Genomic DNA, 17,826 nt, shown 5'->3' on the forward strand with positions numbered 1-17,826 from the left:
ACAGCCACTGATGGTGCGATCTGACACTAATGTACCTTGACCTTGAGATCACCTCTAATGTCTTTGGAAGTTGTTCTGGGCTCTTTGGTTACCGTTCGTATTATCCATCTCTTAGATTTGTCATCAATTTTCCCTTTTGCGTCCATATCCAGGGAGGTTGGCTACTGTTCCCTGGACCTATAACTTCTGAATAATATGTGCAGCTAGTGTCACAGGAACATCAGGCTGCTTGGAAATGGTCTTATAGCCTTTACCTTCAACATGCTTGTCTATAATGTCCTTTCTAATGTCCTGAGACAACTCTTCCTTGACTTTCTATGGTGAACACCATGATACCCAACAGCACAGTGACTACTTTTCACCCTATAAATAAGTGACTGATGACAAGTTTGGAGACACCATTGATTCTAATTGTAGGACACACCTTAATATAACATGTCCCTATTGTCCTATTATTTAATATCTTTTATAGGGGACCATCATTTTTGACCAGGCCAGTTTCATTTTTTTAGTTTTTTAAACTGGTTCTGTTGAACCACAATATAAAATCAATGTCTGATTATCATCAGTTGCTTTTTTATTCATTGTTACTTTTGTCAGTTTCCAGTTATTTCAGTGAGCAGTGTGGTTTTAGTAAAAGAGAACCAACAATGTTGTCCACGTCTGTAAAGAATGCGTTACATTTTTAAACAGCCTGAGCAACAGTGATAAACCTTGTACAGTCTCAGACTGTTTAGTCTAGTCCCTTTTTTTTTTTTTTTTTTTTAAACCTATATTTTATTTAGGCTTAAAGGAGTACTATGGCGCTTTTTTTACTAACCCTCCGTACCCGGGCTGCAAAATGAAACAAAACAAACTTTAACTCCCCTGTCTACGTTCCCCCGTTGCTCCGATGTCGCTGTCCCGTTCTCCGGTCCCTGTCCTCTTCCGCTTCCTGCGGGTCGGTGAGTAACGCTGCTCTCAGCGTATCACCGGCCGCAGAAATGTCTTGGCTGGTGATACGCTGAGAGCAGCGTGACTCGCCGACATGCAGGAAGCGGTAGAAGACAAGGACCGGAGAACGGGACACCGACATCGGAGCAACGGGGGGAAGGTAAACAGGTGAGTTAACGTTTGTTTTGTTTCATTTTGCAGCCCGGGCACGGAGGGTTAATAAAAAAGAGCGCCATAGTACTCCTTTAAAGGACATTGTCACAATAAGTGTGCATTAAAAGGTGTTCTTTTTCTTGAACACTATGGCAGCATGCTCACTAAGTGATTTATTAGAGGTAACCACCAAAACGCATGGTCGGTACAGCTCCCATAGGAGTGCTCATAAACAATGACTGCACTATATTATTAGAGCCCTGCCCACTGTAATAAATTCTACTTTCTGCATACAAAGTCCCTTTGAGAACACAAGCTCCTGGATATTATCTATAGTTACTGTCACACAGAAAAACCGGTTTCTTACTCATTTCCGTCCTCGAGAAAAATGTCTACTGTCACCTTGTCACTTAAACAACTTTTATAGGAAAATTATGGCATTAAAAAAAAAAGAGTAATTGCAGCCACTGTCCCACAACTACCATAGTATATTAAGGAATGCTGAGTTGATTTAAAGGGGTAATCCACCATAAAGTGATTTTAGTATGTACCTGGCAGACAGTTATGGACGTGCTTAGGAATGATCTGCACTTGTCTTGGGGCTAAATGGCTGTGTTGTGAGATTACCATAATACTGTGGCTAGCTGTTTGTGAACTGGTATTTCCTGTTTGACTTTTCTTTTTTTTACTACAAATCCCACAATTCCATTTTCCTCCCTCCCACACATCACACATTGAAACATAAATGAGTTGCATCCATTCAAAAGACCTGTGGATTTCAATCAGGGTGCCTACAGCTGTTTCATTAGCTGCAGATTGATCTCTCTCCCACCAAGAGATTGCTCCACCCATTGAAGCAGACAGGCTCCCTGTCATCAGCTGACTAGTGAGTCAGGTCTCGGCCGCATTGCAACCTGGGAAAAATCTGAGACAACAGTAATTTTGTATGCTGTTAAACATAAATATTGGAGTGAAAATCACAGAAGAATTGTGAGAAAACCGTCACACACAGATACAGACACTATATTATGAACTACACTAACTTTACAGGCCCTGTTGCATAGTCAAATAAAAATAAAAATCCTGGAATACCCCTTTAAGGTTCATCAACAGTTAGGTAGAACATGTAATGCTCTCTGGTGGACCCAGAATGTCCAACCATTACAGCAATGCTTTGTTCCCTCTGAGGTGGCACCTCAGGGCAGTGAACACTTACTGCCACACTCCCCCACATATTACAGCTGATATACTGGATGAATACTATCCTCCCACTTATGGTCAGTTATATAATGCTGCAGTAGTGTATAGTAAAACGTAACAGATTAGACCAGATGGTATAAAATTTTTCCTTGTATGTTCATTCGCCCACTTAAATAGATTGCAGTCAATGCGTTCCATTATTTCAGGCTCCCATACAAGAGATTTGGCATGCAGATTTTCTTGGTTAGGGGATTAGACAGATTAAAATTGTATGTGAAGATTTCTTTCTTGATGAACAGTTCAATTCTTCTTACATAAACCGTGCAAGATCAGTGGTAAGTGGCTTACGGTTTAGCCTGCTCGCGGCAAGCTGTCACAAACAGACGTCTGGTTCAACCGATCAAGGGTTGCACTCACTGGAACGTATGTGGTGACGATTCATTTAGTAGTGTTGTGCCTATTGAAGCAAGTAAGGCAGAACTAGTATAGGCAACATCACCAACTTGAAAAATAACTGGTGAAAAATAAAATAACCAGCTTCCTAACCAACTCTTTCTATATTACAACTCAAGAAAACCTCCATAAAACAGCTGTTATAGCACTTATGCCTGTACCTGTATAGAGCTGCAATGCAGCACCCAACAAAGTGCCAAACCACAGGGAGCTCGCGTGCCTCCATATAGGCTTCATGAGGCTCTGCTGAGAACTTGGGGCCTATGGATTTAATCATGAAAGCAACATTGTTAAAGAGGATTCCAAGGAGAGTGACCCAATAGTGAACACTGTGTTACAATTGCTGGAAAAAAAGAAAAAGTGAACAAATAGCGCATAATGGAATACAGAAGGGAGGAAAAGATCTTACAAAATTCAGCAAGTTTACATGTAATAGTGAATTCTGACAGAGCCAGCACTCTTACTTCTAATTAGAAGACTCCTAAAAAAAAGAGGAGTCTAAGTTTTCCCCTGGTCTTCACCCCTTTATCACACTCCATGGAGAGAAGATACCAGGTCACTTCCGCAAGAGTGGTCACGGTTAGGTGGCAGCTGGCCAGGAAAGCCAGAACACCCTGGGAATATAGGCTGAAACCCCAAGTGCACTGCAGTGGGCCCATTCACTTCAATAGCCCAAATGTAGTCACCTAGTGGCTATGTCCAGGCCACGTCTAACTGGACACAATAGCATAGTCTGCAGCCCTATTAAGTAAGAGTTAACAGGCAAATACATGTGAGAAGTGGCCTGAACATAGTCACTAGTGAATACTCCTGATATTCATGTATGGCCAGCTGCTACCCACATCGGGGACACCTGTGGGAAGCCTTAGCTGCTAAGGCGGAGTGGGGTAAAGGTTAAAAAATGTAGACTCCACTGCCAAGAGTGGCCCAAAGCCCAACAAGTTGAGTAGCACAGTGGCGCCACACATGTTGCCCTGCAACTTACAGAGTTATATTACCTCTACAATAACCAGCTCACATTATAATGTCAGCCTGTGTCAACTGTGAGCCTCCTGAACTGAACAATCTGAGAGAATATAAAAGCCATGAACTGCCTTCAAGATGGTGCGGGGGCATGTTCCCACTACGGAAACTCTGTCTAGAGATATTCTGGGTTAGAGTTTCCATCTGAGTGGCCACCGCTGAAAATTCATCATGGGACTGCATGGACCTGCGTTGTCAAGACTGACGGCAATGCTGTCAATGCGTAAATCTGTGAAAAGAATAAACCTGTTCATTCTTTAAGCAGGTAAGTTTCCATTGCTGAAATTCTGCAGAGTGAATAGGTCAACGGAAGACCCATTCCCAACAATGCTAGATTAGGGCAGTGGAATTCCTGACCAGAATTCCATGCGCAGATTCTGTAGTGCTAATATACCCTAATAGGGAAAGTGTGTTATATGGAAAGTGTTAAAGAGCAATAAAGACAACACAGTTTAAGAGCATGGACAGCTGTACAAGAGAACTGGTAAAGGAAGAGTGTGCACTGATCCTAGCCAGGGGACAGATGCGGAGCCTACTTTACTCACATGATACTTTGCTTATGCAAACAGACTACATAAAAGCATACCAGGGCCTGAAAATAGAACTTATCATGTGGATAAAACATTCATTGTGCTGACTATGCTTTGGTTTGGGCTACTTGCACAGTGTATTTGCCATCTATGTTTGCCATAAGCACCAGGGAAGCTCCCAGTGATTGTCATATATGTCCACAGAGTCACACTCCGTACAATACAGGGGTGTGAAAATAAAAAAAGAAAAAACAAACACTTGTCCAAAGGATTAAAACGGAGCACAATCTACTTGTCCCTCATGACAATCTACTTGTCCTGGTACATAAAATAATTTCAACCAAAATAGTCTGTAAATAAGGTCTTTATTAATGGAACCGTAATAGGCAGACCAGTATGTCACCCCATTAGGTGGATAGGGCCCCTGATAGGTAAGTCTGCCCCATTAAGTAGGTAGTCCCCTTTAGGAAGGTATGTCCCTTTATCAGGTCGGTACATCTCATCAGGTAGGTAGGCAGGTAGGGCTCCCCTAGTAAGTAAATAATGCCCATATAGATATATCCCCCAGTTGGTAGAAAGGGTGGGCACCCCCAGCAGGCAGAGAGAGCCCCAGATAGATATGTCCCCCATTAGGTAGAGCTCCCCCATATGAAGACAGGCCCCCAGATAGATATGTCCCCCATTAGGTAGAGCTCCCCCATATGAAGACAGGCCCTGGTGATAAGCAGGTCCTCCCTTATTGAGTAATTAGGCACGTTAAGGTATTTCACTGCTACAGTACTTACATCCCCCTGCTGCAGCCTTTAACAAGCCTTCCCTGTGGGGATGCGCACGATAGGTGACGTCATCACACGCACCATGCAGGACGTCAGTGTCCCGGCGTCCTGCGCTGTGGATGCGATGACAACACCAATCGAGTGTACCCCTCCAGGAAGACTTGTTGTAGGCTGCAGCAGGGAGATATAGGTACAGTAGCAGTGTGTGCCACCGTGTGTGAATTCTTCCGGCATTTAGCGTTGCTTGCCCGAAGCAGGACTAAATGCCTGAAGAAATCACCTTCCTGGCGCTCGGAACTGCATGTCCAGGTGTGGTACCATATTTTGTGTTTTGCCGTGGCATGTGTTACATGACAAGCTAAGACAGCTCCATTGGCTGACACGTGCACACCCGCCCCCTACCATTGGTTCCTGGGGGGGGGGGGGGGTGCAGGTGTCATGTTACCCCAAATATGCTGTCTCAAACACCGTTCCCTTGAGTGTGAGTTCGGCTACCACAGCAAGAGGATGTCTCCTGCTGTGACAGCCGAAGCGCTCTTGCTGCAATGTTACTGATTCACCACTATGGGGACCGTGCGCCCGCGGGGGGATCTGTATGAGATGCCAGCCGCTGCGCTCAGCTTATGACACCCGCGGCCGCACGGTCCCCATAGCGATGAATGAATGTAATGTCAGCCGCAGCACTGAGATCCCCTGCGCGGGTGCATGGACCCCATAGCAGAGAATGAATGTAATGTCAGCCACAGCGCTGAGATCCCCCCGCGGGTGCACGGTCCCCATAGCCGGGAATCAGTTACATTACACCCGCATCGCGAAGAACATTGCAGCTGCAGCACTTTGGCTATCACAGCAGGAGACATCCTCTTGCTGTGGTAGCCAAACTCACACTGAAGGGAACGGTGTTTGAGACAGCATATTTGTGGTCATGTGACAAGCGCAAAAAACCCCAGCCCCCCAGGAACCAATGGTAGGGGCGGGTGTGCGCATGTCAGCCATTGGCGCTGTCTTAGTCCAGCACTGGAAAGTGCTGAGTCATGTAACACATTCCACGGAAAAACACAAGCTACGGCACTACACCGGGCGTCGGGCAATACAAAATCCCACATCACTGCAATAGTACTGACAAATTATTAATATTCTTTGGCACTTTACAATAGAAAGGATAAATGTACAAGCATATCGTAGAGTGAATGGGCAGTCACTTACACAGGGTACAGTAAATTTACTATTCTTCTAAATCTGAGTTAGTAAATTAGCAACATCTAATATATAAAGTGCCCCTATAGAGTACAAAAGAAAGTATTTTTGAATATTTCAGTTATCAATGCTCCAATGTACAGGCCTGGGACTGCACTGTCACTATAACTAACAGGAGAAGACGTTCTGCCTCTGCTTTGACCTTGTTCAGCCTTCTTGTCCTAAGACCAAACACTTTACAAGTTGAAACAAAATGCACCAAATTTATAAGCACACTAAGCCACCTTTGGGCTGCTGGATATACAGTACAGACCAAAAGTTTGGACACCTTCTCATTCAGAGTTTTCTTTATTTTCATGACAATGAAAATTGTAGATTCACACTGAAGGCATCAAAACTATGAATTAACACATGTGGAATTATAGACATAACAAAAAAAGTGTGAAACAACTGAAAATATGTCATATTCTAGGTTGTTCAAAGTAGCCACCTTTTGCTTTGATTACTGCTTTGCACACTCTTGGCATTCTCTTGATGAGCTTCAAGAGGTAGTCACCTAAAATGGTTTTCACTTCACAGGTGTGCTGGTGTGGAGGAGGAGGTGTGATGGTGTGGGGGTGCTTTACTGGTGACACTGTTGGGGATTTATTCACAATTGAAGGCATACTGAACCAGCATGGCTACCACAGCATCTTGCAGCGGCATGCTATTCCATCCGGTTTGCGTTTAGTTGGACCATCATTTATTTTTCAACAGGACAATGACCCCAAACACCCCTCCAGGCTGTGTAAGGGCTATTTGACTAAGAAGGAGAGTGATGGGGTGCTGCGCCAGATGACCTGGCCTCCACAGTCACCAGACCTGAACCCAATAAAGGCAAAAGGGCCAATAAGTGCAGGGGTGTGGAAATTTTATAAAAGACTACTTGTCCACGGGACTAAAATGGAGCAAAATCTACTTGTCCCTCATGACGATCCACTTGTCCGGGCCAATTTTCGCTTTTACGCTCTCGTTTTTTCCTCCTCGCCCTATAATAGCCATAACTACCTGCTATAATGATACCTTTTAATTTTTCAATAACGTATTCTCTGAACCAAAAAAATATATAAATATATATTAAGGGAAGTGAAATTGAAATAGTAAAAGATAATTTAGCAGATTTGGTGGTTTTCTTTTCTGCGCCATTTACCTTGTGGTCAGATAACATGTTAGTTTTATACTTTAGGCGCCTGATTACAGCGATACCAGATTTGCATCGTTTACGTCATGTTTTACTAATTCAGGGCTTTTTCTAATTTTTTTTAATTGCCATTTTTTAACCCCTGCAGCTTTATTTTTTTCCGCATACCAGGCTGTATGAGGGCTCATTTTTTGCGCCATAATCTGTTTTTTGTATCGGTACCATTTTGGTATTGATCTGACTTTTTAATCGCTTTTTAACTTTTTTTTTCTGGGATATTATAAAAATTTCAAATCTGTGGTTTGGTATTTTTTTTTACATTTACCGTACGGGATACATAATGTTATATTTTAATAGGTTGTACAATTACGCACAAAGCGATACCAAATATGTTTATTTTTATTATGTTTACGTGTTTTTATATAGGAAAAGGGGGTGATTTGAACTTTTAACATGGAAGGGGTTAATGCAGCGGTCTTCAAACTGTGGCCCTCCAGATTTTGCAAAACTACAACTCCCAGCATACCCGGACAGCCAACGGCTGTCCTGGCATGCTGGGAATTGTAGTTTTGTAACATCTGGAGGGGCACAGTTTGAAGACCACTGGGTTAATATGTGTCTTTCAAACTTTTATTAAAACTTTTATTTATTATTATTATTTTTTTTTACACTTTATTAGACTTATGAGGAATCATTAGATTCCTCAGACAGATGAATAGATTCTATTGAACTCTATTAATCTGTGTGCTCTGTGATCCATTGATAGAGCCTGGTCCAGCCTGGCTCTATCAATGACAGAGCGGGACAGGAGGAAGCAGAGGTAAGTCCTCCGGCTACCTCCATAGTGGATCACCCCCCCTGCGATCGCGCTGCGGGGGGCGATCCACCCCACTAGCCCACCAGGGAGCATTCACATCTCCCTTCAGACGCCGCTGTCAGCTTTGACAGCGGCGATCTAAAGGGTTAATAGCCAGCCGCGGCGATCGCCACATGCTGGCTATTAGCGGCGGCCCCCAGCTACTGAGAACAGCCGGGGGCTGCAGAGTATGGAGCGGGCAGGAATCCGGAGCCCGCTCCATACTCCCCTGTGAGCGCCGCATACAGTCTCCCCGTGCAGACGTGCGGGGAGTGAAGGCAGAGGACGCAGGTCTGCACGGGGAGAAAGAAGCCACGACCCCTCATCTCCCTCCCCCCTGCACGTCTGCAGAGCAGGGGAGAGAAGACACATACACAGCTTCTCATCTCCCCTGCTCTGCTTCAGAGGACACAGGCTGCAGAGTATGGAGCGGGCAGGAGTCGGCAGCCCGCTCCATACAGACTGCAGATCCGCCGCACTTGTCAGGTCCGGCCCTGCTTGCCCGAAGCCGGGCTAAGGGCCGGACAAATTCACCTGCCCGGCGCCCAAAACTGCTAGTCCCGGGCGTCGGGCGATAGAAATTCCACATCCCTGAAGTGCTAAGCATCCTGGGAACTCCTTCAAGACTGTTGGAAGACCATTTCAGGTGACTACCTCTTGAAGTTCATCAAGAGAATGCCAAGAGTGTGCAAAGCAGTAATCAAAGCAAAAGGTGGCTAGAACCTAGAATATGATATATTTTCACACTTTGTTTGTCATGTCTATAATTCCACATGTGTTAATTCATAGTTTTGATGCCTTCAGTGCCTTTTTTTCTAGCATTGAAGCCCAAATTGGTGGAGTGCTACAGTGATGGTTGACCTTGTAGAAGTTTCTCCCATCTGCACACAGGATCTTTGGAGCTCAGTCTGAATGACCATTGCGTTCTTGGTCACCTCTCTTACCAAGGTCTTTCTTCCCCAATTACTTAGTTTGAAATAGTGAGGCAGCTCTAGGAAAAGTCCTGGTTCTTCCAAACTTCCGGTTACTGAGCTTTCAGTGCTGCAGAAATTGTTGTACCCTTCCCAAGATCTGTGCCCCCACACAATCCAGTCTCTGAGCTCTACAGGCAGTTCTTTCTACCTCATGGCTTGAAGTTTTCTCTGATATGTATTGTCAGCTGTGAGGTCTTAGGGTATGTTCCCACTGCGGAAGTGTAGCTGAATCTCCGCTCGCGGAATTCAGCGAGTGGAGATTCAGCCTGGTAGCCGGCGGCGGCGATAGGACCGCGCGGCACTGTTGATGGCTATGCAGTGCTCGTGGACTTCCGCGCAAAGAATGAACATGTTCTTTCTTTGCGCGGAACAATTTCAGTGGCGAAATTGTCCACCGCTGAAGTTCCGCAGTGTGAACGGGTCTCGCGGAAGACCCATTCACACAGATGCTAACATTCACGGTGCGGAATTTTACCCGTGGGGAATCCACAGTGTGAACATACCCTTACATAGACAGGGGGGTGTCTTTCCATATCCAGTCCAATCAACTGAGTTTACCACAGGTGACTCCAATCAACATCTCAAATATCTCATGGATATTTATGTCCATGCAAAAAAACTTTTTTTTTTTTAAACATTTTAAAAAAACTTTTCCAAAATTCGGTTTTCACATTTTCATTATGTGGTATTGAGTGCAGCATGATGGGGGATTTTTTTTTTCCTTTTTTTTTTTTTTTTTCTAGCACAAGGTTGAAACATAACAAAATGTGTGAAAAGTCAATGCACTGTATGTCCGGATTTCATGCCAAAAATAAAACTGTGAACCCCTTTAGTCTGAGCCAGAAGATGAAAGTGAAAGTACAAAGGAGTTCTATCCTATCAGTTGTTATTCCCTGGCAGATTACGGTTGCATAGAAGTAACATTAAGATTCCACATGACAGAACGTTCCTTCACAGATAATCATATTGTTCACTGTTCTTATACAATAAACTTATTTTTGCAGTTTCTTTGTAGCAATAACTTATTTCCAGGAGAAGTTTTCATGTGTTACATTCATAAAACTTATCTCTGTTTCGCTGTTTCATAAGCAGCAGCGCGGTTGTGTTTGCACTATGGTATAAAGTCCCTAAGCACATTGTCAAATGGCGGCCAAACTGACGATTTCAGCAGGACGAGACATCTAATGTGTACAGGGGCCTCCTGACTTTCACTGGACCAGTGGTATCAAACTGTGGCCCTACAGATGTTGCAAAACTTCAACTCCCAGCATGCTGGGAGTTGAAGTTTTGCAACATCTGGAGGGCCACAGTTTGAAACCACTGCCCTAGACTGATGATATTGAGGGAAAGGAGGATCGGGCATGTTGAATTTTAACTATCATCTTTTCCATTCAGAACACATGGCCTGGCGGAATCTTCATGTACATGGATGAATCAACAGAGGTAGCTCAGTGGTCAAACAGCTATAGCATAGGGATGGGTACTATACTACACCTACCAAATAGAAGGGATTTCCTACCTACCTACTTACTAAGGGTATGTTCACACTGAGGAATTGGGGCGGAAATCAAGCACAAATTTTCTGCCTCAAAATATTGTTACTTTTCCACAAGAACTCACAGAGATTTCATGCGGAATTTCACGTGGAATTGGCGCAGAATTCCGCGCCAATTCCACGCGGATTCCACGTGGAAATGCTTCTGACTCAAAAAAAATAATAACATTGATCTCTATGGAGAACGACGTTGATTCCGCCTGAAAGAAAGAACATGTTGTTTCTTCAAGCGGAACAGACTTCCTCGTCAGAATTCTGCTTGAGGAAATTCCTCAGTGTGAACTGAGGGGCAGAAATTCTGCACAGCTCTATGGGGATTTTCACTGCTGAATGAATTGGAGAGGAAAAAGCGACCAGAATTACTCGTGGAAATTCCTCTCCAATTCCTCAGTGTGAACATACCCTAAGAGCTTCTACCTAATAGGGGGATTCTCTACCTACTTACTAAGGGCTTCTACCAAATAGAAGGGATTTCCTACCTACCTACTTACTAAGAGATCCTACCTAACAGGGGGGACTCCCTACCTACCTACTATGGGCTGCTATCTTAAAGGGGGATTCCCTACCTACCTACTTACTAAGGGCTTCTACCTAATAGGGGATTCCCTATCGACCTACTTACTAAGGGCTTCTACCTAATAGGGGGACTCCCTACCTACCTACCTACTATGGGCTTCTACCTAATAGGGGGGATTCCCTACCTACCTACTTACTAAGGGATTCTACCTAATAGGGGATTCCCTACCGACCTACTTACTAAGGCCTTCTACCTAATAGGGGGGATTTCATACCTACCTACTTACTAAGGGCTTCTACCTAATAGGGGGGACTCCCTACCTACCTACTAAGGGCTTCTACCTAATAGAGGGGATTCCCTACCTACCTACTTACTAAGGTCTTCTACCTAATAGGGGGATCCTCTACCTACCTACTTACTAAGGGCTTCTACCAAATAGGGGGGATTCCCTACCTACCTACTTACTATGGGCTACTACCTAATAGGGGGATTCCCTACCTACCTACTGAGGGCATATCTTAATTAGGAGTGTCAGTGAGGGCCTTATGTTTGACATTCTCCTAAGGATTTATCTAAAGCCACTTCTACTGTCACATGACAAAAAAAAAAAAAAAAAAAAAAGAACCAGTAATTGGTAGTGGTGAGTACATGAATAGAAGTATTGGTACTCGGTCTTAAGAAAATGGTATTGTGACATCCCTAACTATGGCCTAGCCCCTTCAGCAATAGAATTGCAATCTTTCTAGAAATAAATCTCGAGCAAGGTTCTTAAAGAGTACCTGTCATTTGGAAATATTTTGGATGGCCAGGAAGTGTTCAGATCTCTGTTGAGAAGGAGAAGGAGCCGGGAGAAGTATGCGCTTCCGCATGCTTCTCTCTCTGCTCTGTGTCATGTGATTGAGACACACTCCATAGACTTACATTGAGAGTGTGTCTCGATTACGTGACATAGGGGGAGATTTATCAAAACCTGTGCAGAGGAAAAGTTGCCCAGTTGCTCATGGCAACCAATCAGCTTGCTTCTTTCATTTGTTACAAGGCAAAATAAAAGAAGCAATCTGATTGGTTGCTGAGGGTAACCGGGCAACTTTTCCTTTGCACAGGTTTTGATAAATCTCCCCAATAGAGCCTGGAGAGAATGTACTGAGCGCAAACCTATCCGGACTAGTTCTCCTGATCGGCAGAGGTCTTAAAACTCAGATCCCCACCAATCCACACTTTTGACATATTGCTAGGACATGTCAAAAGTTTTTCCAAATGACAGTGGCCATTTAAAGAGAATGTGTCATCAGAAAATGACTTATAGTTTAAGGGTAGGTTCACATGGATTGCACCCACAGCGTATTTTACTTGCAAGTCATCGCGTGCATGCGCAGTGTACTCAGCCATCGCGGCTGCTCCACAATGTCTGTGAGTACACTGGGAGTACACACAGTGACTTGCAGGCCCGTGTGGCTGCTCAGAGCTGCACATTGCCGCCGCACACGATGGAACAGCTGGAGGCACAATTTAGGGTCAGGTCATCGGCGGATCTGCAGCGTAAAATACACTGCGGATCCGTTCCGTGTGACCCTACCCTAAATCAAGTTTTTATATTAAACAAATTTTGGGTAATGATTTTTCTAATTTTCCATTTTACTATCTATATTTACCATATATATATATATATATATATATATATATATATATATATCAATATATATATATTTACTTTCTATAAATTAATCTTGATATTTTGCCTTTTATTCCAGCTATTATCTCCACAGACAGAATAATAATAAAAAAGGTAACGCCAGTGTATAGATAAGATGGTGTCAGGCCATTAACTAGACAACGACCACAACAACTACCTAGACAACGACCACTGCACAGGTCCCACACCATGTCCAGTTGCCTCTCCCATAGATGCCAGTAGGTCCTCTCCTGTCTATTCTTGCTTGCGGTTGCGCCAATGGCAGTCACAGGGAGACATGAGAGTGAGCTCCCTGCTGCAGCCGGTAAGCTCTGTGTGTCCGCTCGTATCGGCGGATCTTCCACCGGCAGTCACAAGCAGAAACACAGAGCTACCCAGCCGCAGAAGGGAGCTCACTCCGTGACTGCCATCAGCGCATTCACAGCGTCAAATACGGTGCAGATGCGCTTTGTGTGACACTACCTTTAGGGTACATTCAGACGAGTGGATTTTCCCAGCATATTTCGCTGCGGATCCGACGCTGAAGGACCTCCTATATGATGGCTTTACATGTGCCTGCTTGGAGCGGCAATACTCCGCTATGAGCAGACACACTGCGATGTGCGAGTACACCGCGTATGCACGGCGACTCGAAAATCATTTCAGTGTGTCTGCACGTAGCGGCGTGTTGCCGCTCTGAGCAGGCACATGTAAAGCAAGCATATAGAGGTCCTTCAGCGGCGTAAAATACGCTCCAAATCCACTCATCTTAACGTACCCTTAAGGTGTATTCACACGTACAGTACCTTGCGCATATTTCATCATGCGTAGGATTTGAAGCTGCAGATGTGGTGCTGGATTCAGTCATTTAGTTTACATTGAAATCTGCAGCATGAAATCTGCAGCTTTGAATTCTGCGCATCCAATATGCGCAGGATATTGTACACGTGAAAACGAGTGGAGGCCTATAGAAGAAAAACACCACAAACTGTCTGAAGTATGATATACCTAGAGCATGCCATGTTTAAACAAACAAATTAAATAAAACAATAAAACAAAAACCTAATGCCAAAAACGGAAAAAAAAAAATATAAATATGTATGTATATGTATATATATATATATATATATATATATATATATATAATTCCCCCCCCCCCCCTCTATTAACTGTGAAAAACGGCTAAAACATAGTATACTACATATACTACAGTATATAAAATGGTTTCCCAACCAGGGTGCCTCCAGATGTTGCAAAACTACAACTCCCAGCATGCCTGGACAGCCTTTGGCTGTCCGGGCATGCTGGGAGTTGTAGTTTTGCAATGTTTTGCCATCTGTCAGGGCATGCTGGGAGTTGTAGTTTTGCAATGTTTTGCCATCTGTCAGGGCATGCTGGGAGTTGTAGTTTTGCAATGTTTTGCCATCTGTCAGGGCATGCTGGGAGTTGTAGTTTTGCAATGTTTTGCCATCTGTCAGGGCATTCTGGGAGTTGTAGTTATGCAATGTTTTGCCATCTGTCAGGGCATGCTGGGAGTTGTAGTTTTGCCATGTTTTGCCATCTGTCAGGGAATGCTGGGAATTGTAGTTTTGCCATGTTTTGCCATCTGTCCGGGCATGCTGGGAGTTGTAGTTATGCAATGTTTTGCCATCTGTCAGGGCATGCTGGGAGTTGTAGTTTTGCAATGTTTTGCCATATGTCAGGGCATGCTGGGAGTTGTAGTTATGCAATGTTTTGCCATCTGTCAGGGCATGCTGGGAGTTGTAGTTTTGCAATGTTTTGCCATATGTCAGGGCATGCTGGGAGTTGTAGTTATGCAATGTTTTGCCATCTGTCAGGGCATGCTGGGAGTTGTAGTTATGCAATGTTTTGCCATCTGTCAGGGCATGCTGGGAGTTGTAGTTTTGCAATGTTTTGCCATCTGTCAGGGCATGCTGGGAGTTGTAGTTTTGCAATGTTTTGCCATCTGTCAGGGCATGCTGGGAGTTGTAGTTTTGCAATGTTTTGCCATCTGTCAGGGCATGCTGGGAGTTGTAGTTATGCAATGTTTTGCCATCTGTCAGGGCATGCTGGGAGTTGTAGTTTTGCAATGTTTTGCCATCTGTCAGGGCATGCTGGGAGTTGTAGTTTTGCAATGTTTTGCCATCTGTCAGGGCATGCTGGGAGTTGTAGTTATGCAATGTTTTGCCATCTGTCAGGGAATGCTGGGAGTTGTAGTTTTGCAATGTTTTGCCATCTGTCAGGGCATGCTGGGAGTTGTAGTTATGCAATGTTTTGCCATCTGTCAGGGAATGCTGGGAGTTGTAGTTTTTTTTTAATCCAGGTTAGAAAACACAGCTATATAGTATAGATAGTATCAGGACCACGAATAGCAGCTGTAGAATAGAACATGCCCTCGGCTCCATCACGCCCCCTAATGTACAATTCTGTATAAAGTGCAGCCCAGTAAATGCCACCAACATGTCCCAGCAGACCAGCACCCACTGTGACAAGGCATATAGGACCCCCATGGGTGACAATAACACACACCGGACATGACACCCCCGCAGCCGCCATGGCGCTCCTCACCTGGCCCCGCTCCTCCAGCCCGTCTGACCACTTTATTTCGGTTTGTTTTGGTTTTATTATTATGTTTTTTTTTACCTCCACTGTCCCTTCCGTGGGCGGAGTTACGGCCGTGAAGTTCTACACGTGACTAAAAGCGCTAGGTGGGGATTCCTCACTTCTCTGTGGTGATTGGCTGTGAGTGGGCACCGCCCCTGGATACCGAGGATAACGCGGACGCCATGCTTGTTAGTGGCAATGATTGGGTTGCGCCGTGAAGTGTCGTGAATTATTAGAGTGAGCGTGAAAGCTTTATTACTGATTGCGAGCGGAGACTGATATGTTGTGATATCGTTAGACAGATAGATTAAATAGATAGATGATATTAGATCATTTAGAATAGATAGGCAAAAAGGTATATTAAATCAGATAAAATAGATAATGTATATAGAGATGATAGTATATTATGTACACTTAACCCCTTAAGGACGCAGCGTTTTTCCATTTTTGCATTTTCATTTTTTCCTCATCACCTTCTAAAAATCATAACCCTTTCAATTTTACACATAAAATTCCATGTTATGGCTTATTTTTTGCTCCACCAATTCTACTTTGCAGTGACATTAGTCATTTTACCAAAAAATCCACGCTGAAATGGAAAAAAAATTCAATGTGTGACAAAATTGAAGAAAAAAATGTCATTTTGTAACTTTTGGGGCCTTCCGTTTCTAGGCAGTGCATTTTTCGGTAAAAATGACACCTTATCTTTATTCTGTAGGTCCAAACGGTTAAAATGATACCCTACTTATATAGATTTGATTTTTGCAGGAATGCAGGAAAATGTATATGTTTAAAATTGTCATCTTCTGACCCCTATAACTTTTTTATTTTTCCGTGTATGGGGCGGTATGAGGGCTAATTTTTTGCACCGTGATCTGAAGTTTTTAGTGGTACCATTTATATTGATTGGACTTTTTGATCACTTTTTATTCATTTTTTCATGATATAAAAAGTGACCAAACATACACTATTTTGGACTTTGGAATTTTTTTCCGCGGACGCCATTGACCAGTCGGATTAATTAATGATATATTTTTATAATTTCCGGACACGGCGATACCACATATATTTATTTTTATTTACACAGGTTTTTTTTTTATTGAGAAAAGGGGGATGATTCAAACTTTTAATAGGGGAAGTGTTAAATGATCTTTATTCACTTTTTTTTTGCAGTGTTATAGCTTCCATAGGGGGCTAAAACACTGCACACACTGATCTTTTACATTGATCAGTGGTTTGTCATAGGAAACCATTGATCGATGATTCTGCCGCTTGACTGCTCATGCCTGGATCTCAGGCACTGAGCAGTCATTCAACGAACGGACAGCATGGACCCTCCGGCTGTCTTGTCAGCTGTTCGGGATGCCGCGGCGATCCCGAACAGCTCCCTGAGCTAACCGGCATTAGTTTACTTTCGCTTTAGACGCAGCGTTCAACTTTGAACGCCGCATCGAAAGGGTTAAAGGGGTTCTCCGGTGCTTAGACATGATGGGGGATAAGATGCCTGATCACGGGAGTCCCGCCACTGGGGACCCCCGTGATCTTGCACGCGGCACCCCGTTTATAATCAGTCCCCGGAGCATGTTCGCTCCGGGTCTGATTAACGGCGACCACAGGGCTGACGGCATGTGACGTCACGCTCCGCCCCCTCAATGCAAGCCTATGGAGGAGGCGTGACAGCTATCACGCCCCCTCCCTCAGGCTTGCATTGAGGGGCAGAGCGTGACGTCACACGGGGGGCGGAGGCGTGATGTCACGCGCCATCGGCCCTGTGGTCGCCGGTAATCACACCCGGAGCGAACACGCTCTGGGGACTGATTATAAACGGGGTGCCGCGTGCAAGATCACGGGGGTCCCCAGCAGCGGGACTCCCGCGATCAGGCATCTTATCCCCTATTCTGTGGATAGGGCATAAGATGTCTAAGCACCGGAGTACTCCTTTAATAGCGCGTGGCACCGCTATGATGCAGGGCCACACCGTGGCCCCGTGTTATAGAAAGGGAGTGGACTGAGGGTGTATAGGTCTCCGTCCCCAGGGAGTTAAGGACCAGGCCAATTTTATTTTTGCGTTTTCGTTTTTTTTTCTCCTTGCCTTCTAAAATCCATAACTTTTATATTTCTACAGACCCATATATAAGGGCTTGTTGTTTGCATGACCAATTGTACTTTGTAATGAAATCCCTAATTTTACCAAATAATTTAC

The 17,826-nt window shown here is 44.2% G+C and overlaps 1 protein-coding gene across 5 annotated transcripts in view; it reads right to left on the minus strand.

Moving 5' to 3' along the window:
* Nucleotides 1-15,698, minus strand: part of INPP5K (inositol polyphosphate-5-phosphatase K) — a 71,455-nt gene extending 55,757 nt beyond the window's left edge. The window contains exon 1 of one of the 5 annotated variants that reach the window (XM_056558678.1): nucleotides 15,663-15,698. Coding sequence is in view for 3 of the 5 variants with exons in the window: in XM_056558674.1 (XP_056414649.1) it covers nucleotides 2,901-2,976 (76 nt within the window). In the remaining 2 variants the exon portion in view is untranslated. Of the gene's footprint in view, nucleotides 1-2,900; nucleotides 2,997-15,548 lie in introns of those variants that run through there. The other 4 variants (XM_056558677.1, XM_056558676.1, XM_056558674.1 and 1 more) reach the window with 4 other exon arrangements.
* Nucleotides 15,699-17,826: the final 2,128 nt, after the last annotated feature.

This window comes from Hyla sarda, chromosome 2, assembly GCF_029499605.1.
Source record: "Hyla sarda isolate aHylSar1 chromosome 2, aHylSar1.hap1, whole genome shotgun sequence".
NCBI lineage: Eukaryota > Metazoa > Chordata > Amphibia > Anura > Hylidae > Hyla > Hyla sarda.